We start from the raw sequence: 27,095 nt of genomic DNA on the forward strand, positions 1-27,095 counted from the left end.
ATGAGTGTCTGACAGGCTTTCCTGCCTGGGCTGGATTTGAACCTCAATCCTCAGATCTCAGCCTCCTGAGTAGCTAAGATTACAGTGTGAGCCACCAGCAGGCCCTGACTCAATTCTTATCTACAGTTAACCACCAAAAAGCCAGAAGTGAAAGTATGGCTCAAGTGATAGAGTGCCACAAAAGCCAACCAAGAGCGTGAGGACCTGAGTTCAAGCCGCATTATTGGCCTACACAAGAAAAAGAAATCCCATGTTTTTTAGTCAGCCCTACACAAGCATACACACACACACACACACACACACACACACACACACACACTATGCATTTAAATTTCTTTTATGACTTTTTGGTGGCTTGATAGCTCATTTATTTTTCTCATGGAAAAAGATCCAATGATACGGTGTGCCGTTAATTGTTTATCCATTCACTTATTGAGGGACATCTTACATGCTTGTAGTTCCTGAAGATCATAGGATAAAGATGTTAGATATATTCTTTTTAAGTTTGTCCTTTGCTTTCCAAATTGTCTACTAACAATATAAAGTTTCAACTATTTGTTTCCTTACTTTTCTTCTAACTTTTGGAAATCTCTTGTTTGGGGTTTGTTTTTTGAGACCAGGTTCTGTAACCTGCACTTGAATTCATCATCTTCCCACTTCTGCCTCCCAAGGGCGAGGCCTAGAGATGAAGCAGCAGCCAGACAAGCTGGCTCTGCGGTTTTTGTCTCACAATATTTAGAAATGTAATTGAATATATCTGTTTTTTTCTGTTGTGGCTTCTGGCTGTCCTGTGTTGCTTAGATGGCTTTCCTCCCTCCCAAAGTTAAAAGATGTTCTTTGCAATTTCTCTTCAATTACAGATTAAGAGACTGCATAGGTGTAAGCAAAAGGGATAGAACTAGGTGGAGGAGATAGAAATAGGAGGAGGCCTGGAGGGGACAATGATTTAGGGCTATATAGCATTTTGCCTTAGGATTCTAAGTGATCTATTTGAGCTTTCTGGGTTCTGCTCTTTGTATAGATCTTTCCAGGTGTTATAGTGTATGATTCCAGACCTCTGGAGGCTGAGGTATGAGGAGGATGAGTTCAAGGTCAGCCTGGACTAAATTAAATACTAAGATCCTGTCTCAAAACAAAACAAAAAACAAAAGCTAGGTGGCCCAATTTTATAGATGATAAAACAGACCCTAAAGTCTCTAAGTCCAACTATCTTACCCATTTTCCTTCTTTTTACTCCATATTTATGTCCTCTCTATACTGAAATCCTCTTTGAAAGTAGGGGACCAGGTTTAGCTTATTGATCCCTGACTCCTCAATGCCTATGGAGAAGCAGGAAGGCAGGGAAGGCAAACAGGAAAGAAAAAAGGAAAGGAATTGGAGGGAGGAAGGGGAAAGGAAGGGAAGATAAGGAGAAGAGGGGAAAAAAGAAGGGAAGGCTACTTTCCATTGACTCTCTGTTCTACAGGGAACGATTTACCTGCTGGAAGAGGCTTCACATGGTAGACCACTTGCCTCAGGAATAGCCTGCTGGATTTCAAACACCCTGCCTGGCATTCTATCTCCAGGACTCTCCATTACTGACACTTTCTCTGAAGCTCACCCAAGAGCCTGTCATCGTCAGCCTTGTCGTCAGTGAAGGCCAGAATTATGAGCCATCAAGATGTGGTAGGATATTTGATGGGTGTGATAGCCTTGTGACTAACACTGAACCAGTGCTTGGTGGAGCTTTAGGGGAGGAATATTTAAGTCTGTCATATTATCTACATTGATCAACATCAAGAAGCCTAAACGATGGGCCAATTTTTCAGTTTATGACACTTATATGGGATAGAGGAAGGCAGAGATAAAGGAATTTCTGTGTAGAGAGTTTGTATGTTTGCTCGCTATTGGAGGTGTGGGCTTGGGACCAAACCTAGGGCCTCATGCATACAAAGCATGCATTCTACCACTGAGGTATACCCCTACCCGCAGAAGTTGAGATAACTGGAAATGGACTTAGTCCAGTAATTCTGAGGATGTGAATTTACCATATAAAACTACAACTACTGGGCTGGGAATATGGCCTAGTGGTAGAGTGCTTGCCTCTCCTGAAGCCCTGGGTTCGATTCCTCAGCACCACATATATAGGAAAAAGCCAGGAATGGTGCTATGGCTCAAATGGTAGGGTGCTAGCTTTGAGCAAAATGAAGCCAGAGACAGTGCTCAGGCCCTGAGTTCAAGCCCCAGGACTGGCAAAAAGCAAAAAACTACCACAACTGAAGAACAGTCAACTGATATACTTTAATATCATTTTATAGAATTTTTGAGAGTTTTGAAAGAAATCAAACAGTATAGCCATTGGGAATAAATTTGCCACAATCCTGTAGCCTGAGAAACTTATGATAAAAATTGGCTTTTCAGTTCTAGAATATATTCCATGAAGTTTAATTATCTTCATTCTCAATCTTAATTCTGCAATATTTACTAATCACATTTATTAGAATTTCCCATATTTATCTAAGTTAAATAATTTTTGGTTAAGTTAGATAGCAAAAGAGCCTTTCATCCTTCATCTCTCAGCTGAGCTAATGTCTTGCCTCTGTCCATTCAAGAGTCATGCCAATCTCCCTTCCAGATAGACAAAATGTTGTTTATGGTTGGACTCTGATCTGAAAACTGTAAAGTGACATCTATTCAAACCTGAGGGTCCATCTAAGGCAATAAGTGTGTGTGTGTGTGTGTGTGTGTGTGTGTGTGTGTGTGTGTGTATCTGTGCATACATTGGTGTTGATCAAGCTTGAACTCAGGGCCTGTGCACTGTCCCTGAGTTTTTTTGCTCAAGGCTAGTGCTCTTGCATTGAGCCATAGCTTCACTTCTGGCTTTTCGCTGGTCAATTAGAGATGAGTCTCACAGACTTTCCTGCCTGGGCTGGCTTTGAACCATGACCCTCAGATCTTAGCCTCCAGAGTATCTAGGATTACAGGTGTGAACCACCAGTACCCAGCTAAGTGTCTTTCTTCTCCTTCATATCTTCTTCCCTGTTCTCAGCTAGTTCATGGAGCAAGCCCTACTATGTACCTGTCCCCAAGACCCCAGACATGACCCATACCTCTGTACCCTGCCAAGTCCTCTGCCTCATATCACCCCACATGCCTTCCTCTGAAGTTGGAGGGCACAGGCAATGCAGTGCTGACTACTCACTGCCGGATGTTTTAACAAAAACCCTGTGGGCAGTCTTGCTTTATCCTACAGAAGTTCCTGGAAAGATACTTATTGAGAATAGTTCCTGGCACTGTGGCTCAGTCAATAAAGACTTGTCTTCCTATCAAGTCTCTCCCTGTGAGGGTGGTGAGCAGATGAAGGTAGCCATTTCTCCCCAGGCCAGCCTCTGGCTTCCCCTATGGTGTCCCACAGGACAGTGATGTCAACAGTGTGCGCCATGGAAATGTCTATGTCCCGTCTGAAGGCTTTGTGAGTTTCCTTTGAACTCTCCATCCTCCACCTCTCGTCCCTCCACAGCACCTCACCTTGACTTTAATTTGAAGTATTTTCCTCTCCATCCCTATGGTACCTAGCATTTGAAATGAAGATGTCAGGCCGGGGTGGGTTGGTGGATGGATAGATGAATTGCTGGACTAGCAGGAGGCTGAGTAGGTGGGAGGGTGAATACAAAAATGAACTTACGAGTTGGAGGCATGCCTCAGGTGGTAGAACACCAGCCTATGAGCTTAGATACTGAGTTCAAGTCCTGGTCTTAGACCAAAAAAAAAAAAAAGAATAAACTGTTCCTGGGATTAGAATGCCCTGGAATGGTGAGGGCAAAGATGCCTTTTTGTTCAAGGAGTGAAGGGCTCAGGGATACTGGACTTATAGGATGAGATATTTTTTCTTTGGTGCCAGTATTGGGGCTTGAACTCAAAGCTTGAGCACTGTCCCTTACTTTTGCACTCAAAATTACCACTTTATCACCCGAGCCATGCCTCCATTTCCAGATGTTTTGTGGCAAATTGGAGATAAGAATCTCACTGACTTTCTGATCCAGGCTGGCTTCGAACCATGATCTTTAGATCTCAGCCTCCTGAGTAGCTAGGATGACAGGTGTGAGCCACCCAGTGCCCAGCTCTCCTGGGCTGAACTCCTGAACTTCGAACCTTGGGGTCTGAAATTGATTTCAGGAACTAAGATAAGCAGATAGTGCAAGAAAGCCCAAAAAAGGCTTAAAGATAATATAAAAATAAAAAGGAAATCCCGAAGAGGTTACAATCCTTCCAAGGAGAGCTGACCTATTTCACAATCCCGGGAATGTTGAGACAGCTGCCTCATTTTTGGTCAGTGAACACGCTCCCTGCCCCCCCCCCCCCCCAATACTCTTGAACACCGCCAAGTGCTTATCTTCAACCCACACTACCCTGCTTCCACAAAGTGTTTTCTGGGCTGGTCCATCTCGCTGGATTGCCTGGGGAGTAGGGTTCTAAGAATCTGGAGGATGCAGGAGGGCAGCTCTGCCCATCTCCTCTTCCACTCCACCTCATTCCTGCAGTGCCCACTGACTGCGAGGCTCCCTTGGTGGGCCGAACCCAAGAAAGACACCCACACACCACCGGTAGATTGCAGTTATGTATTTAGTTTCCTATGGTCTTCAACAACAACGGGGCCATGGGAAGGGGGAGAGAAATGCTGGAAGAGCTGCCTGGCTGGAGTAGCTGACTTCTGCTAAGACTTAACTTCTGAATGTACAATCTACAAAATCATCTTCCTACAGGAGAATCGGCTTCCACAGGGGTAGCAGGGGCTGCAGGGGTCACAGGGGCCACAGGGGCTGCAGGGGCTGCAGGGGCCACAGGGGCCGCAGGGGCCACAGGGGCCACAGGGGCCACAGGGGCTGCAGGGGCTGCAGGGGTTGCAGGGAGACGTGCAAGGGTAGCATGGAGACTCGATCTTGACACAACTGCCCAGCCCGTAGGAGTACGTTACGTCCTTCTCATCCACACAGGGTGGCAAACTGAATTCTTTGCAGATGTTCATGTAGCTGTACTTCTTCGACCCAAGGCAGTCGTACCTGTTCTCTCGCTCGGCTGACACGCACACCTTGCCATCCTTCACTCGCACTTTCACTTGATCAGGCTCAAAGCCACACACATTCACGGATCCTAAAATATTACTGCTACAGCAAGAGGAGGCCAGAATCCTATTGGTGGTTCTTCTGAGTCTGAAAGAGAGGGAAAGGGAAGGACTTAGGACTCGGGCACTGCCTGACAATAGGAGGATGGCTGCCTTCTTAAATAGGGAAAAAAAATCATTATGACAAATCAAACTTTACAGAAATGTATAATGGAAAAGCGAGAGTCCCTTCTTGTGACTCACACTAACCCCTCTTCCCCCCACAGCTATTTGACTTTCCAGATCTTTGTGTTTAAGTCCTTATTCCTCCTGTCAGTTATTAAACTTGGGCCTTAGCCTCTCAATGTCTTAGTTTCCTCATCTATAAAATGAAGGTAGAATACTTACGAACATAGCATCATTACAGGATTAGATGAGACTGTGTACTTTTACTTAACACCTTGCACGGCTTACACAATAATTATTTTACTAATTAAATGTAGATTATTGTAATTATTTTACTCCAATTAAATATAGATAAGCATTTTTGTTATTTTGTTTTCCCATGCTGGGGATCAAACCTAGAGCCTCAGACAAGCTAGGAGAGTGCTCTATCATTGTGTTCCAGTCCCAGCCCCAGGTGAACAAGGCTCATAAGACACAAATGAAGATGGCTACCAAAGTGGTTATGGTGATGTATGCCTATAGTTCCAGTTACTTGAAAAGATGAGGGTGGAGGATTGCTTGAGCCTCAGAATGAGACTGTCTCAAACAATGAAAAATTAAATAGTAAAATGAAGTAATAAATAAAAAAATAAAGCAAAAGTAATAAAATAAGAAACGAAATGAATTTTTAAAAAGATGGCTGTGAGCTTTAGGACCCAGTCCTGTGATTCATAGGCAATCACAACATTCAACCTGAAAGCTCCCATCAGCAAAAGTCAGAGCCGGTGGCTTGGCTCTGCCCCGTGGGTCCTCCAGCTGCACTGAGGTCATCTCAGACTTGGAGGAGTGGGGCCAGTAGAGAACCCAACCATGGGAAGAACCATTACACCATGGCAAGTGGAGAATGCCACACCAGGGTCCTGCAGAGCGGATTATTCAATGCCACTGCCATGTGTCCTACAAAGCTGCCTGTTACTATTCAACAGCCCTACTGTGCAAATCCTTAAAAACAGCAATCGCTCACGGCAATTGATCAGTCAGGACCATTTACAGGCAGTAAAGCCACATGCTGAAGAGTATAGGCTAGAACACATCCTGGCTCTGTTCTATAGACAAGTTGCTTAACCTCTCTGTGCTCACCTCCTTCATCTGGGAAACTAGAAATGGTAGTCCCCTTACACGTTGGGTTGTTGAGTCTCTTTCATAAATGCATGAACAGTATCTGCAACCATGTTTGGCACAGGGTTAGGTGGTTAGGCGCGTGTGTGTGTGTGTGTGTGTGTGTGTGTGTGTGTGCGCACACGTGTGTATGCCAGTTCTGGGGTCTGAACTCAGGACTTAGGCACTGTTCTGAGCAAAATTATTTGTTTAAAGCTGTGGGGCTCTACCACTTGAGCCACAGCTTCACTTCTGGCTTTTTTTTTTCTTTTTGGTCAGTCATGGGGCTTGAACTGAAGGCCCAGACATTGTCCCTGAGCTCTTTTACTTAAGGCTAGTGCTCTACCACTTTGAGCCACAGCGCCACTTCTGGGTTTTTGGTGGTTAATTGGAGATAAGAGGTTCAAGGATTTTCCTGCTTGAGTTGCCTTGAAAATCTGCTCCTCGGATCTCAACCTCCTGAGTAGCAAGGATTACAGGCTGGACCCTAGCCAGTGTTAGGCTTTTTGCCTTTTTGAATGTGCTGTGGAAATGCTAGGCATGATAATGACATCATTTCATTGAAATCTTCCCAGTAACTGTGATGCACATATGATTATTAGCACATCACCTCTTTCTGCTGAATTTTATATCAACATTTACTTCTTTTTTTTACATAGGCTATACAAGTTCATCATTGAAGATCCAGAAAATGCAGATATGTACTCTTCAGATGAAATATTTTAAAAAATAGCTGTAATCTTACATATTTCAGTGACCAGTTTTCTTCTCTGTGTGGGTGTTTCTACACGTACAAGCTAAGAGTTTTGTGTTCTTGAGGAAACATATCTTTTAATCTCTATTTCTACTTGCTAAGACCTCACAGCATCAATTTAACACGTTTACTATCCTTGTATGGAAAATTACAAACCAGGACTTTTAGTGGCTAATTACAACACGGTCCAATAGAACTCATCCCTGGAAGACAAAGGTAAAAGGAAACAACATAAGTAGCACATCAAGGGCAAGAATTCAGCTCCATTTCCACCCCAACCCTGGAAGAGCTTGAAGATGGAATAATCTTTCTTGCTCTGGGAAAGATGCTGGGATGCTAAATGAAGGCCATGCTAAGAAAAGAAGGGGACTGGTGACTAAAGTTGCAGACCAAGCATTCTGGCTCATTAGATTGGCAGAGAAGATCTCACAAGGCTGTGGGAAGCCAGCCTCTAGACACAGCCATCGCTTGAAGCTTAGTAACCACGCAACGAGTGAAGTACAGATCAGAGTGGGCAAAGCCCTGGTCTCTGAGGAATCTCACAGCATGGGTGCATGGCTGAGACTCAAACTCTTGTCCAGGTGAAAAGCATCAAATCCTGTTACCAAAGAGGGGCTAGGCCTAACCAAAGAGGACTGTGGACACCAAGCAGCACTGCTGAGCTCCCAGTTCTGCCTCAGCTGCTCCTGCTGGATGAAGCCCACCTGTCCTCTGCAGGAGACTGATGTGGGAGTAACAGCTAGCAGGAAAAACCAACTCCCAGATCTGCCTCCTGCAGGTAGGATTCATGTGTGTTTGTGCTGTACTCCTCCTATCCCCTGGTTCTTGCCATTCTGGTTCCTTTGGTCCTGCAGCTGCTGTACAGTGATCTTTGGGAACTTGCCTACAACTCTCAGCCAGGTCAGGGTTCTCACTACTTCTAGGTCTGTAGTTATCTGGAAGGATTTGTGGTTTTAGAGCAACGTGTAGGAGCCCAGAAGTGGTTCATCAGACTCTACTTGGAACTTGCAACTTGCCTTCTGTCTGGTGAGCCACCCACCATCCCAAATGGCATTTTCTGTGGCTCTGGACAAAGGGAGATTGCCTCCTGTACTCCTGTGCTTGATATTCTGGGCCTAACTTGTAATTAGTAAGCACAGAAAATCAGCCTCTGGTTCTTTGCAGAAGCTTCACAGGAAAACTGACAGGAAGCTTGCAAAGAGAAGGGGCCTGTGTTGTACCCCATACTTCTGCCTTCTTTTCTTAAAGCCATTTCACACCCAGGTCTGACCATGCTCAGCAACACAGAAATCGGTGCCTGCCGCCATGTGAACTCTCTAGTCATCCATCTTCACAAAGATGTGTCAGTCCTGTGATGAATAAAGTCAAAGATATTAGAAATGACTAACTGCCCAGAGAAAGGGGCGAGGAGGCAGACCTTCCTCTAGCTATATTGGGATATTTTCCTTCTTTTTGTAAAGATAGGATCTATGTAGCCCAGACTGGCCTCGAACACATGATCCTCCTGTTTTAACCTCATAAGTGCTGGGATTAAAAACATGTGTCTCCATACTCAGCCGCCCCAGACTTTTGGAGGACAAATGTCACAGCGGCAGGAAACAGGTCACGTAATTCACAATCTCCTGGCAGGATGTCTGGGCTCCACTTGAGTTTCAGATTCAGTAGGTCTAATGTGGAGCTGACCTGGCTTTTCTAACAGGTTCCGAGGGATGTTGCCAATTCTGGTCCAAGGACTGCCTTTGAGAATGACTGACCCATCGTTATGGTGTTAGAGAAACTCAGGCAAATGTGGTTCCCTTCTAGGCTTGCCCTGTCACTTCCTAGTGATCAGGAGCATTGCCCCTGAGTCTGTTTCGGGTATCTTTAAATGAAGATGACATTCGTGATGTTCATATAAGAAGGATTAAATGAACAAGAAGTGTCAGGTGCATTGTTTTTACTCAAAGTGTAAGTCTTTTTCATCTGGCTGTATCAGGCTCTGCCTTCCATGGCCTGGCCTAAATCTGAAGTTTAAAGTGTTTAACTCCTGTCTCACTAGACAATAAGGTCAAATCAAACAGTTGAAATACATTTGAGACTGGGTGTATGTGAGCAGTGAAGTGGTAGAGCATTCACCTAGCACCTGTAAGGCTCCATGTTCCAGTGCCAGCACTGCAAAACAAATAAAAATTGTACTTGGCTTTAGATGAGCAGCAGCTCCTCCTCTTGTATCCAAGGACTGATGGACTCCTAGGTCTCCAGGCTTGAAGAGTTTGATGACAGTGTGCCGAAGAACCGGCTCACTTTGGCAGCAAGAACCAGAGGCATGCAAGATACTCTCCTCTCTGTGGCAATGCCAGGCTGTCACCAGCTCTGAAGTCTCAGCCTCACTGGCTATGAGTGGGTTCACTGAAAACTCACACTCAGATCATGAAGCAGTACCAAGAAAAGAGTTAGAAATTTTTAGGATGGAAAGCTCTCGTGTGGGGGGTTTTGAGGGCTTTTCTAATTGAGACTCAGGCTAACCCCCGATGCTTTGTGACCACTGATACTTGTTTTTGGGACCAGTAAAGGGGCAGAGATGGAGCCCAGTTCAGTGTGGCTACATCTGCAAACCAAGGTGTATTTGGCCACAAGGTCTAGGGCAGGAGCCACAGTGGGCATCCATCGACTAGATAATAAACTCCTACAGCCAGGATTTAGGAGGAACTGGTTTCTATTTCTCCAGCTTTTGTGCAGAAAATCAGGAAGCCCCTGAAGTGTGGAGCTGAAGTGCACGCTTAACTCAGGCTGCTGGCTGGGCCTCTGGGAAGTGGACCAGATTCAGATTTCCTCCGAAACCAGAAGAGAAGGTTCAGGATCACGGCTTAGTGTTTGAGGGTACAAAAGGTAATTTAGAGGAAAAGGGAAGTGTCAAACAAGATAAAGACACAAAAATGCTGAATTGAGTACTAAGGAAGATGCTTGTCTTTTGAAGCAGCTGTGAAGAAATATAATAGAGATTGGGTTGGCTCTTCTATGCCTAAGTCTAAAAATAAAACCCAAATGCATATTTGTATGAACCAAATAAAAGATCCTCAGGCACACTCAAGAAACTTAAAGGGAAGGAATTTAATATTTTTTATGGAACAAAAGAAAGTGAATTTGAAAGTAGGAGGAAAGCAGTGGAAGAAAGTAGCAAAAACTCTCCATCTGGAGAGGGGACTCGAGGAGTCCGAATTTAATAATTTTTCAGTAGAGGTTTTTCTACTAGTCATAAAAGAACACCTCGAGAGAGCAAGAAACTCTCACACCGACAAGTAATTTTAGAAGGACTCAGGCAACGAGAGACCTGAGATAGAATCTCCTGGATAATACAGGCTGACATCTGAAAAGACATGTCACAACCGGCCAACACTTCAACATTCTTTTTGAGGGGTGAAAGGTCATGTGAATATGAATTCTAAACTCAAAAAGCCTTGGGCAACACCAGACATTGTTAAAAAAAATTAATTGACATATTTATGGATCTATTTAGTCATGGATCAAGAGCTAGGATAGAGATAAGGGGAAAAAAAGGACTTTTTTACTGGAAGGGGAAAAAAACCATTAACTCATCTGAGTTTGGAGCTAGGATCAGGGCTTAATATTTTCACCTCTATTCAGAAAAAATTGAAGATTTAGGTTTACAGATGACACTAAGCCCTCTGGATTGTGAAATGTCAAGCTAACAGAAATAGAACATAGGAATTTCCCCAGGTGGTATGAATGAGGGGAAGAAAATGGCCAAGGAGAGATAAAAAGAGGGCGAACTTGAGGTCACTTCTGAAATGGACTCAGGGTTATCCATTCAGACACACAGGAATTAATGTAAGGACATAGCCAGCTTCACATTGCCAGTACAAAGAAAGATTCAGACACAGTCAGGAGAAGCAGAGAAAGCATTAACCTCCTGGGCAAACTACTCTCCCAAGAAAGAAGCTGAGGTTTGCATCTCCTGTGTGTCAAGAAATAGGCCTCCTGGAAAGGAAGCAGCGAAGCACTGTCCCAGAGGAGAGTGGGAAGAGGGGAGTAGCCACAAGTTCAAGGCTGAAATACTTGCACCCAGACGTAGAGGAACACGGGCACAGACCTATTCACAAACAGCCTTTAATCTGGACCAAATTGTAAAGAATCCCTGCCTCACAGCGAGCAGGTCATAGAACTCGATATCCTAAAAGGGACAAAAAAATAAGCATTATTTCACAGTGTGTGTGGATGAACTAGTAGGTGACTACTTAATCCCATTATGAGGGAAGCCCTTTCTCCCCCAGGTAGCTGAGGACCTCAGCACTCATTGTCCTATTGTTCTTTCCAGTGAATCACCACTGTCACAGTTGTCAAGGGGACTCATCCACCCACCTCTTCCCACCTACCCATCTATCACCAGCTATTTTCCCATGAATCTTATCTAGCTATGTCAATCTTTTTAAAAAACATTCTCTTGAGTTTTTCTCCCCCTCTGGCTTTTATTGCTTACAACATCAATACATAGAAGGACTTACCCATCCTTTTTTTTTTACATAGGCATGTTATTCCAATATTTGATTGTATCATCTTTTCATAATGCTAACAAAAAGGTTATGTAGAAAGTCTGAAAGTTGTAGTCTGCTCCAAGCAAAAAGAAAATACTTTCAAAACAAAATTAAATTACCAATTCAATGAAAAGCATTTTGTGTCAATTGTGAAAGTTACTACTTAATTATCTGGTTTTTCTGCACAGCCTTCCTGGGGTTGGGGAGAGTTGCCAACGCAATAGCCCCAACTCTGAGTGAACTTGAACTCGTAGCCTGGAGATGGCAGACGGGAGAAACATTTTCCTACAAAACTGAGGAAATACCTCAGTTGTTCAATTTTCTCCCTGTTCCTGATGCCTCTGGCTCACATTAAGGACTTGATCAATTAATATTACTTTTCCAGCAGTCACCTCTAAGTCCAAATATAGTTAAATCTCTTTAGTCATAACCTGAAAGAAATGTTGAGCTTGCTGCTTCCAATAGCTTTTCAATAAAACCCCTTATTTATGTCCCTCACTAAAAAGCCCCCTGACTTGTCACTCTGGCACTCAAATTGTCAACCACCAACAACCTTGCCGTTCGACTTCATTACATTGTCTGTGGAGAATTGTCATAATTCCCACCATGGACCCAGTTACACTTCTTAAATCTTTCCTAAGTCATCAGTCATTAATTTAAACCATTATTTTTCGTGTGTGTGCATGCACGCGCATGTGCGTGTGCACACACACTGCTAGTAGGGCTTGAACTCAGGGCCTGAGCCCTCTGAGCTTTTTTGCTCATGGCTAACACTGTACCACTTGAGCCATAGCTCCACTTCCAGCTTGGTGGTTAATTGGAGATAAAAGCCTGCACTAGTTTCTAACTTTAATCCTCAGATCTCAACCTCCTAAGTAGCTGGATGGTATAAGCCACCAGCATCCAGCTTTAATTTTTCTTTGTTCAAATATTAGTGGTCCCCTCCTTCCCTCCCTCCCTCCCAAACTAATGTCTAAATCTGATCTGTCTCGTCTATAAAGAGGAGGGTTCTCTTACTTGGCAAGCTCTCTCTTTTCATCCTCGATGGCTCTAATGGCTTTCCTCTCTAAACTGCGGAGGGACGGGCGAAGGCAGTACAGCTTGTAGTCACACAGGCAACACGGGTAGAGGTCACACAGGCCGCAGGATCGGGAACGTTTGGAGTAGCACAGGCAGTAGGGGTAAGGGTGCAGGTCGCAGCAGCAGTAGGGATGCATATAAAGGTCGCACAGGCATCGTGTGCATTCGTCGATGCATCTCAATTGTCTTAATTCTCTGTCCACCTTCTTTATGTCCCGTCTAACACTGTCCAAAAGACAACTCAGTGCAGCCATTACAGTCACACCTTATTGTTCTGTGAGTACCTTTGGGAAATGGCACTCGAGGGAAAAAATTGTTCTAAGCTCTTCTCAGAGGCCTCTGTTAAAATTAAATGAGGCACATATGGTTCACTTACTTTAAAGCTTATGTTCTGTGACCTCACTGCCTTCTAAGTATGTCACAGCCTTCTGGTTACCATGTGAACCACACAGGGTCATAGTCTGCAGAGACCCGCCTTAGAGTTGCGAAGCCCCCCCTCCCCCCCGCTCAAAGCCATCCTAAGGCTGAGGTTTCATCCCCCTTGGTGTTTGGAGGGGTCTCCCAAGCAATCCCAGACCTTGGGGGTGAGGGAGAGAACTCACAGGAACATACTGTAATGTCCTTCACTTGTGTGTGCTCTGAGGACAAAGCACTACATGATTGTGTTGATCCTAGTGGGGACAATGGCAAGAACTGCCTGCGACCTGAATGTGTGCCTTTCTGCCTGTAGCCCTGATTCAAGCCTTAGCCTTGATCAGTCTAGGCAGACAATGCAAAGAACTTCCCTGTAGTTTCCCTCCTATCAAGTCCCCCTCAAATGAGCTTTTTGTCCTTGACCTCAGCTCCAAGTCTCTTGAATCCTGACTACATTTCCCCCTTCCCAGTGCTGATTAAACCCAGGGCCTTCGACATTTACAACAACTGGCCTTCCTTCACTAGCCTATTCTCCTTAGATAAGCGACTCTCAAGTGCTCCCAATTCTGTCCTAGCTCTAGTCTTGTGTCCAGGCCTCCAAGTGTTTGCTATGGAGTATTTGATCCCTGATACACTTGTTTCAGGCTCTAATTTGGAATCAACCTCCTGGACTACAGATGTGGCCTCGAATGTGGCTTGTGGTACTTCTTTTCCTCTCCCTGAAACTCTGTCCTGCTCTTAATCGGTCTTTCCATGGACTAGGGCCCAAGGGATTCTTGAGGATGAGTGGCTGGATGTGACACTGGAGAGGGAATTCAAGGCTACTACAGGGCTTGAATTTTATTTTGAACCCAGTGAAAGATCACTGTCTTCTTTTTTAATTGGCAGGAGTTGAAAGGTAGGTCAGACAGCCCCAGTGAAGTCAAGGGCAAGGCAACGATAGAACAGGTGTCTCAGGCCAGAAGTCAAGGAACAAGGCAGGCCTGGAGCAGGAATTGTGGATACAGGATAGCAAGGTCACCTTCCCTCATAGCTGCTCATGCCCTCCCTATCCAATCCACTCTCCACATTTTAACCAGAGCGATGTCTGTATATAAATCTGTCAACCCTCAACATCCTCTCCTCCCCACCGCTTGCCTTAAAAGCCTTCCATCTTTCCTGAGCCTTTTAATACGGCAAGGACTAACATGTGGCCTCTGCCTCCTTCCCCAGATCCTGGATCTTGGTAATTTCTGAGGCAGCCTGTGGGTCTCCTCTCACGTTCATGCCCCTTCTCTGCCCCCTCCCTACCCCCATACCTGCCACCACCAAGTAGTCTATGCTCACATGCTTTTCATACAGTTACTTTTTCCTTTAGTCTAAAAGTCACGAGGGCAGGGCCCTCGGCCCCTTGAAGTCACATGAGCTGAATGGAACAGCAAAGTTGAAGAATACTCTTGCGTGAACAGAAGCTGACCCCCTTTGAGAGTGGTTCTAGGCAGTCCCTGAGGGGTAGCCTCTGTTCACAGGAACATGGCCATGCTTTTCTGATGAAGTGCAGACACCATCCAGATGTCTCCACCGTGCAGGGTGAGAGACTTCTGAACTCCTAATCCCAGTGAATTCTCTCCCTTTCGCAAATGTCAGCAAAGGTTGAAACAGGCAGGCTGTTAGTTTTAACTTGCTAAATACACAGGTTCAAAAGCTTAAGCACACATTTGAAGTTACACAGTACATGATTAAGATGGGAATGGTTCTATTTCAACTAGGATTCTTCCACATTCCTTGTGAATTCACTCCACTCCATCATGAAGCATTTTTTTTAACATCCTTTCCAATAACTAAAGGCAGAACTTCTTTTTAAGATCTGATAGAAAAAGGGTTCATTCACATTAGAAAGTTCACATTGAAATTCAAATTCATAAGAACCTGCTGAACCCCATAATATTTCAACTCTCTCTTTCTCTCTCTCTCTCTCTCTGTGTGTGTGTGTGTGTGTGTGTGTGTGTGTGTGCACGTGCACATGTGCTGGTATTAAGGGCTTGAACTCAGGGCCTCAGGCTCTCTCTCAGCTTTTCAACTCAAGTTTGATGCTGTACCACTAGAGCCATGTCTCTACTTCCAGCTTTTTGCTGGTTAATTGGAGATAAGAGTCTCTAGGGTTTGTTTGCCAGGGCAGGCTTTGAACTGTGATCCTCAGATCTGCTTCCTGAGAAGTTAGGATCATAGGTGTGAGCCAGCCACACCTTACAGGTTTCCGTTTCTTGAGGCATAAACATAGGGTATTTCTGTGGACTTGATTACAGAAGTGGGGCCTGCCTTCTACAAGATGGTGTCCCTGGAAGCTCCCACCTTCCTGGGCTGGTGTCCAGGTAGAACCTTTGCCGGAAAGGAAGGCAGGCCTTGGCAACTTCTTAAGCTGGGAAATAGTTGCTTGGTCCTCAGTGCTGGCAGAACTATGGACCCAAAAGTTTCCCATCACATAAACAACAACAGGTCAAATCCACTCTCCACGTCAATGTCACAAAAGTGCTCCTCCAGTAGATGTGAGATCCATGCACAGTGGTAAGACATCAAGCACAAAATGATACACACATTATAACTTCAGTTCTGATAGAAAAGAATCTGTGCTGGGTACTAGTGGCTCACGCCTGTAATCCTAGCTACTCAGGAGGCTGAGATCTGAGAATCGCAGTCAAAGCCAGCCCAGGCATGACAGTCTGTAAGACTCTTATCTCCAATTAACCACCAGAAAACCGGAAGTAGTGCTGTGGCTCAAGTGGTAGAGCACTAGCCTTAAGCTGAAGAGCTCAGGGATAGTGCCCAGGTACAGAGTTCAAGCCCCATGACAGACCAAAAAAAAACAAAATTTATGAGCTGGGTATTGGTGGCCTGTAATACTAGCTACTCAGGAGGTGAGATCTGAGGATCTTGATTTGAAGCCATCCCAGACGGGAAAGTCTTCAGACTCTTATCTCTAATAAACTACTCAGAAAAAGCTGAAAGTAGGGTGATGGGTCAAATTGTAGAGTGCTAGATGAGCAAAAGAAGTTCAGGGACAGTGCCCAGGCCCGGAGTTCAAGCCTCAGGACACATAGGCGCGTGCACGCGCGCACGCGCACACACACACAGAATCCATGAGCCAGGCACTGGTGGCTCGTGACTATAATCCTAGATACTCAACTCAGTTTAAAGCTAGCAGGAAAATTCTGATTGCCACTTATCTCCAGTGAATCACCAAAAAATATCAGAGGTGGCCTATGGCTAAAGTGTTAGAGCAATAGCCTTGAGTAGAAGACACTCAAGAAGAGTAACTAGCACCTGAGTTTAAGCCCTAGGATGATTGCATGCATGCGCATGCACAGACACACACACACATATACACAAAAGAATCCATAAAACTGATATTTTTCTTCTGAGGATCTTATCCATTTCATAATGCAATACTTTATGATGTTGTAGTGTCTAGCACACTAACTTTGCATTAAAATGTAAGACTCAGCTGGGTGCCAATGGCTTACACCTATAATTATAGCTACTCAGAATTCTGAGATGTGAAGGTTCAAAGCTAGTCTAGGCATACAAATCTGAGAGGCTCTTATCTCCAGTTAATCAGCAAAAAACACTGGAAGTGAGTGGAGCTACAGCTCAAGTGGTAGAGCACTAGCCTTGAGTGAAAAGGCTAAGCAAGTTCAAGCCCCAGTAATGGCATAATTTTTTTTTTAATATGGAGCTGGGTGCTGGTGGTTCATGCCTGTAATCCTACCTACTCAGGAAGCTGAGATCTGAGAATCGTGGTTCAAAACCAGCCCAGGCAGGAAAGTTTGTGAGACTCTTAGCTCCAACTTACCACTAGAAAACTGGAAGTGGTGCTATAGCTCAAAGTGGTAGAGTGCTAGCCTTGAGCAAAAGAGTGCAGGGACAATGTCCAGGCCCTTAGTTCAAGTCCTACTACTGACATAAAATTTTTTTTAATTGAAAATAAAATTTTAAAATTGCTATGCTTACTTCTGGGCCCTGCCTCTATTAATTGAAGTGGGCTTCATGGCCATTCCTCCAAGCAGACCATTGAAGAAGTGGTCTTATATTAGCCATCTGCTGTTCTGTCTGCCTAACACCCACAGCACCCTATAGACAAATGCAAGAAAGACCTGGTTAACTCAGTTCCCTTCAGGGAGCTTGAGGACAGGAAGCATGAAAACAGGCTAGGCTCACGCCTGTATTCCTAGCTACTCAGAAGTCTGAGAAGAGAGGGTCACGGTTTGAAGCCAGCCCAGGCAGAAAGTTTGTGAAACTTTTTGTTGTTGTTTGTAGGGTTCGAACTCTGGGCCTGGGTGCTGTCCTTGAGCTCTTTTGCTCAAGGCTAGCTCTCTACCACTTTGAGCTACAGCACCACTTCCAGTTTTCTGGTGGCTATTTGGAGATAAGACTCTCATGGGGAACTTTCCTGCCTGGGCTGGCTTTGAACCGTAACCCTCAGATCTTAGCCTCCTGGGTATGGAAGATTACAGGTGTGAGCCACCAGTGCCCAGTTTGTGAAACTCTTAACTTTGATTAGTCAGGAAAAATACAGAAGTAGAGGTATGACCCAAGTGGTAGAATACCAGTCTTGAAAGAAAAAGCTAAGGAATAGTGCCAGGTTCTGAGTTCAAGCTCAAGTACCAGCACAATAATAATAATAATAATAACAACAATAACAACCTTCTTAGTGCCAGTGGTTCATGTCTGTAATCCTAGCCACTCGGAAGGCTGAGATCTGAAGATCTTGGTTCAAAGCCAACTCAGGAAAGCTCTGGAGACCCTTATCTTCAATGAATCACCAAAATAGCTAAAAGTGGAGCTGTGACTCAAGTAATAGAACACTAGCTTTGAGCAAAGGCAGTGGACCCCAAGGAGACTACACCTTCTTTACTAGCCTTTGCTGTCATTTTCATACACTGACCCTCAGTTTTTCTTTGGGTCTATGAGCTACTCCATACCTTTCCAATAAAATCCTAAGGCCCAATCAGTTTCTGTTTCTTTTACTTCCAGAAGCCAACTAAGATGACAGCCTGCCTCCTTGATCTACCCAGGGAGAACAGAAGACATATCTGGGCTGACTATGTAGGTCAGCTGCTGGCCTGGGGTTATTGTCCCATGTGAGTTCATCTCCTCCATCTTAGCCATATCCAGCTGCACAGGACAGCAGCCATTCTGCAAGGCCCTTGTGGGTATGGGACAAAGAGTGAGTCAAAGCAGGGAAAATGCCTGGAAATGCCAAGGAAGACCCACCCATGAACATCATCCCTGGAACAAGGGAGGCTTTAGCTCTGGAAAAGTCATGTCATTCGGAGCAGCTTCCTGCTCAGCAGAGTAAATACTGGTGCCCTAATTCTCTGGTGGGGCACACTGAGCTAATAAGCCTACAAAAGTGGGGAATGATCATATACAGGTCTAGGGGCACCTCCCTCCACTCTGAAGGTGGTTTCTAACTTGTCTTTTTCCCTGTGACTCTTTACTTGTCCCTTCTCCCTCTTCTTCCTCTCCTTTAGTATCATGAGGTCTCCAAGAAAAATTGTTAGCAGCACCTAGATTGTTCTTTTTTCCTCCTACTTTTTATTTTTATTATTTTTTTTTGCCAGTCCTGGGCCTTGAACTCAGGGCCTGAGCACTGTCCCTGGCTTCTTTTTTTTGCTCAAGGCTAGCACTCTGCCACTTGAGCCACAGCGCCACTTCTGGCTGTTTTCTGTATATGTGGTGCTGGGGAATCGAACCCAGAGCTTCATGTATACAAGGCAAGCACTCTTGCCACTAGGCCCTATTCCCAGCCTTTCCTCCTGCTTTTTAAAGATTAGCATCCAGTAGTTGTGCAAGGAAGTTTCTTTGACAAGTCTGTAATACAGTCACACAATGTATCATGCTTAGACTCATTCCTTCTGTCACTCTCTCCCTCTTTACTTTTGGATTGTTCTTGAAGAGAAAGACCTAATTTTTTTCCTCAACTTTCATCCTGGAACAATTCAAACATGAGGACAAATTTCATGTCATTCTAGGACTCTAACGACGCCAACGCTTTGGCTCTAGACAGTGGCCTGATTTGCTGGACATTTCTTTTTTCACATTTCTAACAATACCCTATCCTTTCCCCATCTGCCTCACAATAGATGCTTACTTGACTACTAATGATATCTCATCCTTAATCGGTGCTTGAGTCAGCACCAGGCCCTATAAAGTGAGGCTTATTATACCCATTTTACAGATGAGGACATCAATGTTGACAGCTCACACAGGAAGTGGCAGAGCCCTTCCCAGGCCCCCGCCCCTGCAGCCAACCTCCAGCGTGTTTATCCTGCAACACCAATGGGATAAGTTAAGAAAATGTTCTCTTCCCTCAAAGACAAAAGAGGAGGACTTCAGGATCACTAATGGCTAATAGCAAGAGGCTGACAAGTTCGAGGCTAGCTTGAGCTACATGTCAGATCATTAAAAATTTTTTTTAGAAAAGTAAAAGAGGCCCGGAGCTGGGTGTCTGTGGCTTCTGCTTGTAATCCTAGCTACTCAAGAAGCTGAGATCTGAGAATTGAAGTTCAAAGGCAGCATAGCTAGGAAAATCTATGCAACTCATCTCCAGTTAACCACCCTCCCACCCTACCTGCCCCCTGCCCCAGAAAAAAAAAAGCTGGAAGTAGAGGCATGATTCAAGTGGTAGAATGATAGCTTTGAGTAAAACCAGCTAAGGGACAGACTCAGGCCCTAAATTCAAGCCCCAGTACCATAAAAAAAAAAAACAGTCCTGAGCTTTATATAAAAGTCATCAACTGATGTTGCCAGCTCACTTCTATACAGTGCTCAACAAGTCCTATATAAGTGCCTCAACCAGATCTTTCAGTATCTAGTTCCCTATAGTTATGTCTTTGAGAACAAGCCCAACTGCCCCTCTTCCTGTATTTCACAAAGTTGTAAATGATGGAGGATCCAGCCCCAAGAGTCTCCAGGGTTCCCTAGGAAAAGATGACTGCAGCTTGTTAATAGTGTCACAGCCAGAATAAAAGCCCTCCCTTGTTTTACAGAATTACCACCCCTTCCCCTGCTCCAACAGGTGAGGGGGTTGAAGTTGCTTGAATCCTCCCGCCTTTGAGAGTTGAAATGCCAGTTCACCTGAACATGCAATGCTTCTGCCTCGCACCTGTCACAAGGTGTTACGGGCCGATTTCATATCTAGATGTCCTTAACCCCCACTGTATCTGCCTTAACCCCCACTGTATCTGGTTTTGGAGACCGGGCCTTTGAAAAGTAAATTAAGGTTGAATGATGTCATAAGGGTAGGAAAATAGCCCACGATGACTAATGTTATGGGACCTGCATATACATAGGGGGGAAAAATAGGCAAGTGAGGGCTCAGTGAGAAGGCAGCCATCTGCAAGCCAAGGAGAGAGGCCTCAGGAGAAACTACACTTACTAACACCTTGATCTTGGACATGGAGCCTCCAGGACTGTGAGAAATAAAATCTCATTGTCTCAGGCATCCAGCCAGTGGGATTTTGCAAGGCAGCCCAGCAGTCTAACACACACAGTTGGTGTGGATCCAGCCTCTCAGTAGGATCCGCAGCTGTGTGGTGATATGTCATTACCAACCCCCTCCCCAGGGACAAACAGGCTGATTTGTTGGGTTTGCCAATTTCCATGGCATCACTCCTCTTCCCATTAGGGCCAAAGTCAAACTATCAGTGTGATATCACTGAATAACACGCTGAGAAGAGACAGCACTATTGGCTTTTGCCAGCCAATGCAAGCATTGGGCTTGCCCTCATCTCACCACAAATACACACACACACACACACACACACACACACACACACACACACACACACACTGACTGAGTGCACTGTGGCTGAGCTTCCCAAAACAGCAAGTGATTTGAAAATACAGCAGTCCATGTATTCAACTGTCCTTACATTTTATTCTTAAATCCCTTCAACACGTTCAGGAGACATGAAAACAGAGTTGTACAAAGGGTCTAGCTTTGTTTCGGAACCAAAGAGTCCCACAAGGGCCACAAAGAAGAGAGATATTTCCCATCAAACTAGGCATCTGCATCTTTGTGCTCTCCCATTGTTTCTTCACTCATGCAAATGAGCTATTTCCCAGCAACCCCCACCTCTTTCTAGTTAGTTACCTATCACATTCTCATCTACTTGGGAAAATACATGTTAATTTCAATATTCATCATAGGTTTCCAGTCTCTCTCCTGAGCAGCTTTTTAAAGTACTTGAAATTCATAACTGAGCATCCTCAGGCACTAATTTGAATGATTAATTGGACATTTTCCATTTCACTCTGTCTCGGGTTGTACAGAATGTGGGGGTACCTAGCTCCCTCCCCTCTGCCTTTGGCTGTGAACAGCCTGCTCTCTGTATTCCAGGGCAATGGGTAACATCTCCACTTCCCTTACATGAACTCTGTCTTGAGAGACCCCTAGCAGAAGTCACAAGGAGCCCTTTTCCCCACCTGAAGTTCTTTATTCCTGCTTCCTCTGCATATCCTTAGTTCATTTGGAAACAGGCTGACTTTTGGTCCAGGGAACAAGATCTTGGCCAGCACAGTAAGGTTCAGAGAGGTGTGTGTAAAATCTCTGCAAACCTGGAGAGATGCTCCTGCGGCACAAGGTGATCCTACGGCCCAGCTACTCCTCCCATCTGCTCTAGGATTGTGGTGAGGCCACGTTTGGGAGATGTTGCTGCAGAGGTAGCTGGATAAGAGCAGCAAGATCTTGGAATACTGACTTATCCAGAGGTGTGATGGAGCAGGTGCATGTGGGCCATCAGAAAGAGCTGACTGAATATTTATCCAGCTCTACCTTCAGTGAGAACACACTGCTGGCTTGAAATCAGCCACAGAGGAGCTGTGGGCAGAGTGCAGCAATAGAATAAGCTTAGCATGCTTAAGGGCCTAGATTCAATCCCTAGCAGCCTCCTTGTCTTCCCCTCACCCCCCCGCCCCCCCCCCCCCCCCCCCCCGCCAAATGTTTATTCCAAGGAAATCAGACATTGCAAATCAAGACTTCCTCTTGTTCTCTCTCCATAACCTATTTATTATCTACTACCAGCACATAATGAGAAATGATTTTTTTTAGTGTGTACTGGTAATATAGGGTTTGAATTCAGGGCCTCATGGTTTTTGCTTAGTTGTTTTTTTTTTTTTTTTTTTGCTCAAGGCTGGAGCTCTACCACTTGAGCCATGCCTCCACGTCTAGCTTAGTGGTGGTTAGTTGGAAACACGAATCTCTCAGAGTTGTCTGGCTTTAAATGGAGTTTCCTCAGATCTCAGCCTCCTGAGGAGCTAGGGTGACAGGTTTGTGCCACTAGCACTGCTCTAGAAACAAACAAACATAAAATCTTAGGGATTGAGATACAGCACAGCAGTATTTAGCAGTATTGTATGAGCTAGCATGAGAGAGGCTCTGAGTTCAAATCCCAGTAACACACATATACACATATACACACCACACCACACACACACACACACACACACACACACACACACACACACACACACACCACAGCTCCTTATTAAGGGCCAACTATACTCTTCTCCCTCCCATCATCATTTTCTAGATGCTCTTGGTGCTAAATGGGAGCCAAACAAATGTGAATTACTGAACCTCCTTTGGTGGAACTTCTGTTTTCTTTTCCATCCCTATTGATCGTGACCCTCTCTGAGGACATGTGGTCATTTCCACCCATGGCAGATGGCTCATAGCTCCTCTTGCCATGTGAGCTCTCCTTCCTTTTATCATATGGGCTTCTCTGTAGGTTTATTTCTAACAGCTTTGTAATCCCACAGGCAATACTGTTCCTAGTGCTTCTCACACCCCAGGGAGGATCACTATGTATACAGATTTCAGGATCTGGCTTTTAAGTGACTCAACAGTGGCTCAGATAGGAAATGTGTGTGTGTGTGTGTGTGTGTGTGTGTGTGTGTGTGTTGTGTGTGTGTGTAGATATAGATTGTTTTTGTTGTTGTTATTGTCAGTCATGAAGCTTGAACTCAGGGCCTGGGCATTGTCCCTGAGCTTTTTCACTCAAAGCTAGTGCTGTCACTTTAAGCCACAGCACCACTTCCAGTTTTCTGGTGGTTAATTGAAGATAAGAGTCTCACTGACTTTGCTGCTTCAGTTGGCTTCAACCACGATCCTTAGGTCTCAGCCTCCTGAGTAGCTAGGATTACAGGCATGAGCTACTGGTACCCAGCAGGAATATTTTTAATCAGCTCCCCAATAAGTTCTGTACAGTCAGCCCAGCTTCAGGTTCAGGGTAAGGTGGCATTGAGAGTCTTAACTCAGTAGGGGTAAGGCTGCAGGACTCACTAGCTTGTTCTGTTCTGGGGCTGCCAGCAACATCTGGGGACTTCAGCTCTGTCACCCTCCAGCCCACACAGCTTAGGGGCCTCACTGAGTCTCCTGACAACCCAGAACACAAAGGCTGGCTCTGAAGTACAAGAGGGGATGCACTGATTAACTGCCTTGTGAAAAGCTTAATTGCACATCATTTGCTAATTTGTCATTTCCAAATGAAGTGCAGGCTGCCAGGTGAGCTCAGCTGTACCCAATCAAAGGTGAGGGACCATCATTCCCTGAGTGACTCAGAGTTACACCCTAGCCCCGCGTTGATGATGTGTGCATGCCCCCCACCTGGGTCTCTATGGCTCCCTAACTTCAGGTAGCAAATGAATCAGCTAGGGAGCTTGTTAAAAAGCTAAACTCTTGGATATCTGCCCAGGTTCCTGGTGCATTTTCAGAGGTCCAGGGTAGGGGCCAGGAATCCCTCCTATTAACAAGCTCCCTAGGTGAATTTCCTGAATGTCACTGGTTTTATTAAAGCTCATGTGTGTGGGTTTTTTTTTTTTTCTCTCTTCTTCAAATGTCTGATCTTCTTCAGGGTATTTTCTTCCCTGAAGGAATTCCTCTGGAGGAACCATGAATCAGCTTTTTCCTTAGCGCTTTGTAAAAATAAACACTGCATCTCAGAAATGCAATGAGGCATTTAATTTCGGTCCAGGAAAGGGAGAAACACTGGGGGGGCCATCTGGCCAGCCATACTTCCACCCAGAAAAGCTGCCCTGAGCAGTCACCGAGCAGGTGGACTCTTCCCTTAAAGAGCAAAGGGTGGGGGATGAAGATGGGACAGAAAAAAAACCACCCAAACGACCTCTCCTCCTCTCCCCCTCCCCTAGCTGTAAACAGCTGGATGAAACCCCCACCTCCCACAGGGTAGTTCCAACGTGTGTGTGTGTGTGTGTGTGTGTATGTGTGTGTGTGTGTGTGATAATCAAATGTCTTAGTTACTGAAATTACACATGCATTTCAGTACACAGTATCCACTCCCCAGAGGGCCAAGCGGTTCTGCTTGCAGAGAAGGGAAGTGTCTGGAGGAGTCCATTTTCATTTCAATATAAAACCGGGCTTGGGAAATAAAAGCGCAGGATTGACACATATTCTCAGCCAGCTGTGACTTAATGAGCACAATTCAAAGCTTGGAACCTGCTGGTAACATCCATATTAATATGTCTATGGGAGAAAGAAAAAAAAAAACACCCACCAACAACAGGAAAAGTGACAAACTGCTATTCCTACTATTTGAAATGCATTTTAAGTCACTGTTGAAATGGCTAGCCCGGGTGAGTATCCTGTAGAGACAACCCAGCTGTCGCCTCCCTGCCTGTCACTCATGTCTCTGCCTGGAACAAGCTGTTTTCACACACCAGCAAGTCCCAAATCCAGAGCCAGGTCTAGGAGTTGAGCTACAGCTGGGTTCTGTTCTTGGTTCTGATCAGATTTCTCCCCACAACCTGGCCAAAGTCAGAGGGCCTCTCCTCTCTGAGGCTTTTATCTTGAATTGTTTATTGCATCATCACGGTCATTATGATCATAATAATATTTGTGATTCTGATTTCCCCAGTTGTGAACACAGAACAAAAGAAGGAAAAAAAGTCCTATTCTGAACATTTTGAGATCTTAAAAATAAAAGGTGCTGGGTAAGCCTGCATATTAATGAATACCAGGCCCACAGGAAGCGGAGGGGGGAGACAAAGGATATGCACAGTGGAATGAAACCTCAGTCTGGGGACCTTGACACTGGGTGAGAAGCAGCCACCTGTGTGGCAGGAAAGGAGCTCCGCCCAGATGAGCCATTTCTGTAGTACCATTTGTGTGGGGTGAGGACTGGGTGATTATCATCTCTGCCTGCTTGCCTGCTTCCCTCCCTCCCTTTCTTCCTTCCTCCCTCCTTCCCTCCCTTCCTTCCTTCCTTCCTTCCTTCCTTCCTTCCTTCCTTTTTTCCTTCCTTCCTTCCTTCCTTCCTTCCTTCCTTCCTTCCTTCCTTCCTTCCTTCCTTTCTCCCTTCCTTTTTGGTACCTGTTCTAGAGCTTGAACTCAAAGCCTGGTTGCTGTCCCTTAGCTATTTTTTTTTTTTTTTTTTTTTGCTAAAGGCTGGCATTCTACTACTTGAGTCTCAGCTTTGGTGGTTAATTGGAGAAGAGTCTCAAGGACTTTTCTTCTCTGTGTTGTCTTTGAAACAAGATCCTCAAATCTCAGCCTCCTGGATAACTAGAAGTACAAGTGCAAGTCATGGGTATCTGGTTTCAAAGTAAAGTTATTTGCCTTTCTCTGAACTTGAACTCTGCTGAATGTATGTAGTTGTTGTATGTGAGGAGCTAGAGGACATGATTCAAAGTGTGGACTCTCAAAATGCACTTAGGTGAGATTCAATCCAGGCCAGGGCCCTTAATGTTTTCATTGAGGAAACGTGGGGAATTGGGTAAAGACGTTAGACATTGAAGTAAAGGAGAGTGGAGCACCAGTGGCTCACACCTTTAATTCTAACTACTCAGGAGGCTGAGATCTAAGAACCTTGGTTCAAAACCAGCTTAGACAGATACCCTTAACACTCTTATCTCTAATTATTAAGCAGCACAAAGCCAGAACTAGAGAAAAGCTCTAGCTATAGAGCAACAGCTCTATAGTGAAAAGGCCAAGCAAAAGTGCAAGGTCCAAAGTTCAACCCCTTTTCTGTATGTTCAAGCACATCCCCAAAATAAAGCCAGGCACCAGTGGCTCACCCCTGTAATCCTAACTACTCAGGAGGCTGAGCCAGCCAGAGCAGGAAAGTCTGAGAGATTCTTATTTCCAACTAACCACCAGAAAACTCAAAGTGGCACTGTGGCTTAAAATGGGAGAGCACTAGCCCTGAGCACAGAAAGCTCAGGGACAGTGTCCAGGCCCTTAGTTCAAACCCCATGACCAACCAAAAAAAAAAAAAAAAAAGGAAAAATGTATGTAAGTACTTAGTACTCTAGGGCCTGACACAGAATAAGCCATTAAGGGTTCCTGTCGCCATCTCTGATGGTGGATCAGTGGTGTGGGATTTCTAGACTATTCATCAGTTGAAAATACCTTCTAGCATGTATTGGGCTCTTGGAAATCATCATTTCAATCTGCTGCTGAGTCATAAAACTGGCAATTGTGACATATTTGGACAAAAGGGCAAATGCTGTCACTTTTGTTTTCATATGACTGTGTGTGTTCTCCAGCTAGGTCTCTATCCTGGAAAGAAGATTGTTACCAAAATCATTGACTAGGCTCTCACCTCAGCAACAGGACAAGAAGGACTAAAGTGGGAAGTGAAGTGACAAAGACACCAAAAAAACAATTGTCTAGTAGACTATGATTAGAATCCCAGACCCATGAACTCCTAGACTGTTGATGCCACCAGACTTCAGTTTCCTTATCTGTAAAATGGCCAAAATAGCCTCACAGGTAGTATTCACAGTATTGGCAAATTAAGTTAATATGTAACTTCATGGAATGCGTTAGCATCTTAATGCAAAGCCGAAAAGGATAGCCAGGCAATAAAAGAATGAAGGAAAATATACTAACTGTATTACTACATCTGGTAAG

At 44.9% G+C, this 27,095-nt stretch overlaps 1 protein-coding gene across 2 annotated transcripts; it reads right to left on the minus strand.

Moving 5' to 3' along the window:
* Nucleotides 1-4,720: 4,720 nt before the first annotated feature.
* On the minus strand, nt 4,721-13,023 carry Odf1 (outer dense fiber of sperm tails 1). Of its 2 annotated transcripts, none has more exons than XM_048359122.1 (2): nt 12,754-13,023; nt 4,721-5,191 (listed from the first exon to the last, which is right to left on the minus strand). In XM_048359122.1, the coding sequence occupies exons 1-2, from the start codon at nt 13,021-13,023 to the stop codon at nt 4,721-4,723; spliced, it is 741 nt and encodes a 246-aa protein (XP_048215079.1). The 2 variants fall into 2 exon arrangements, with proteins under 2 accessions (XP_048215079.1, XP_048215078.1); XM_048359121.1 differs by having other exon boundaries at nt 4,721-5,189; nt 12,707-13,023.
* Nucleotides 13,024-27,095: the final 14,072 nt, after the last annotated feature.

The sequence above is a fragment of the Perognathus longimembris genome, chromosome 12 (assembly GCF_023159225.1).
Source record: "Perognathus longimembris pacificus isolate PPM17 chromosome 12, ASM2315922v1, whole genome shotgun sequence".
Taxonomy (NCBI): Eukaryota; Metazoa; Chordata; class Mammalia; order Rodentia; family Heteromyidae; genus Perognathus; species Perognathus longimembris.

Coding starts and splice junctions, on each gene's coding strand:
- Odf1 (XM_048359121.1), bottom strand. CDS start 13,023: ATGGCTGCACTGAGTTGTCTTTTGGACAGTGTTAGACGGGACATAAAG. Junction 5,190..12,706: donor GAAAAGAGAGAGCTTGCCAA/GTAAGAGAACCC, acceptor CCTCTCTTTCAG/ACTCAGAAGAACCACCAATA.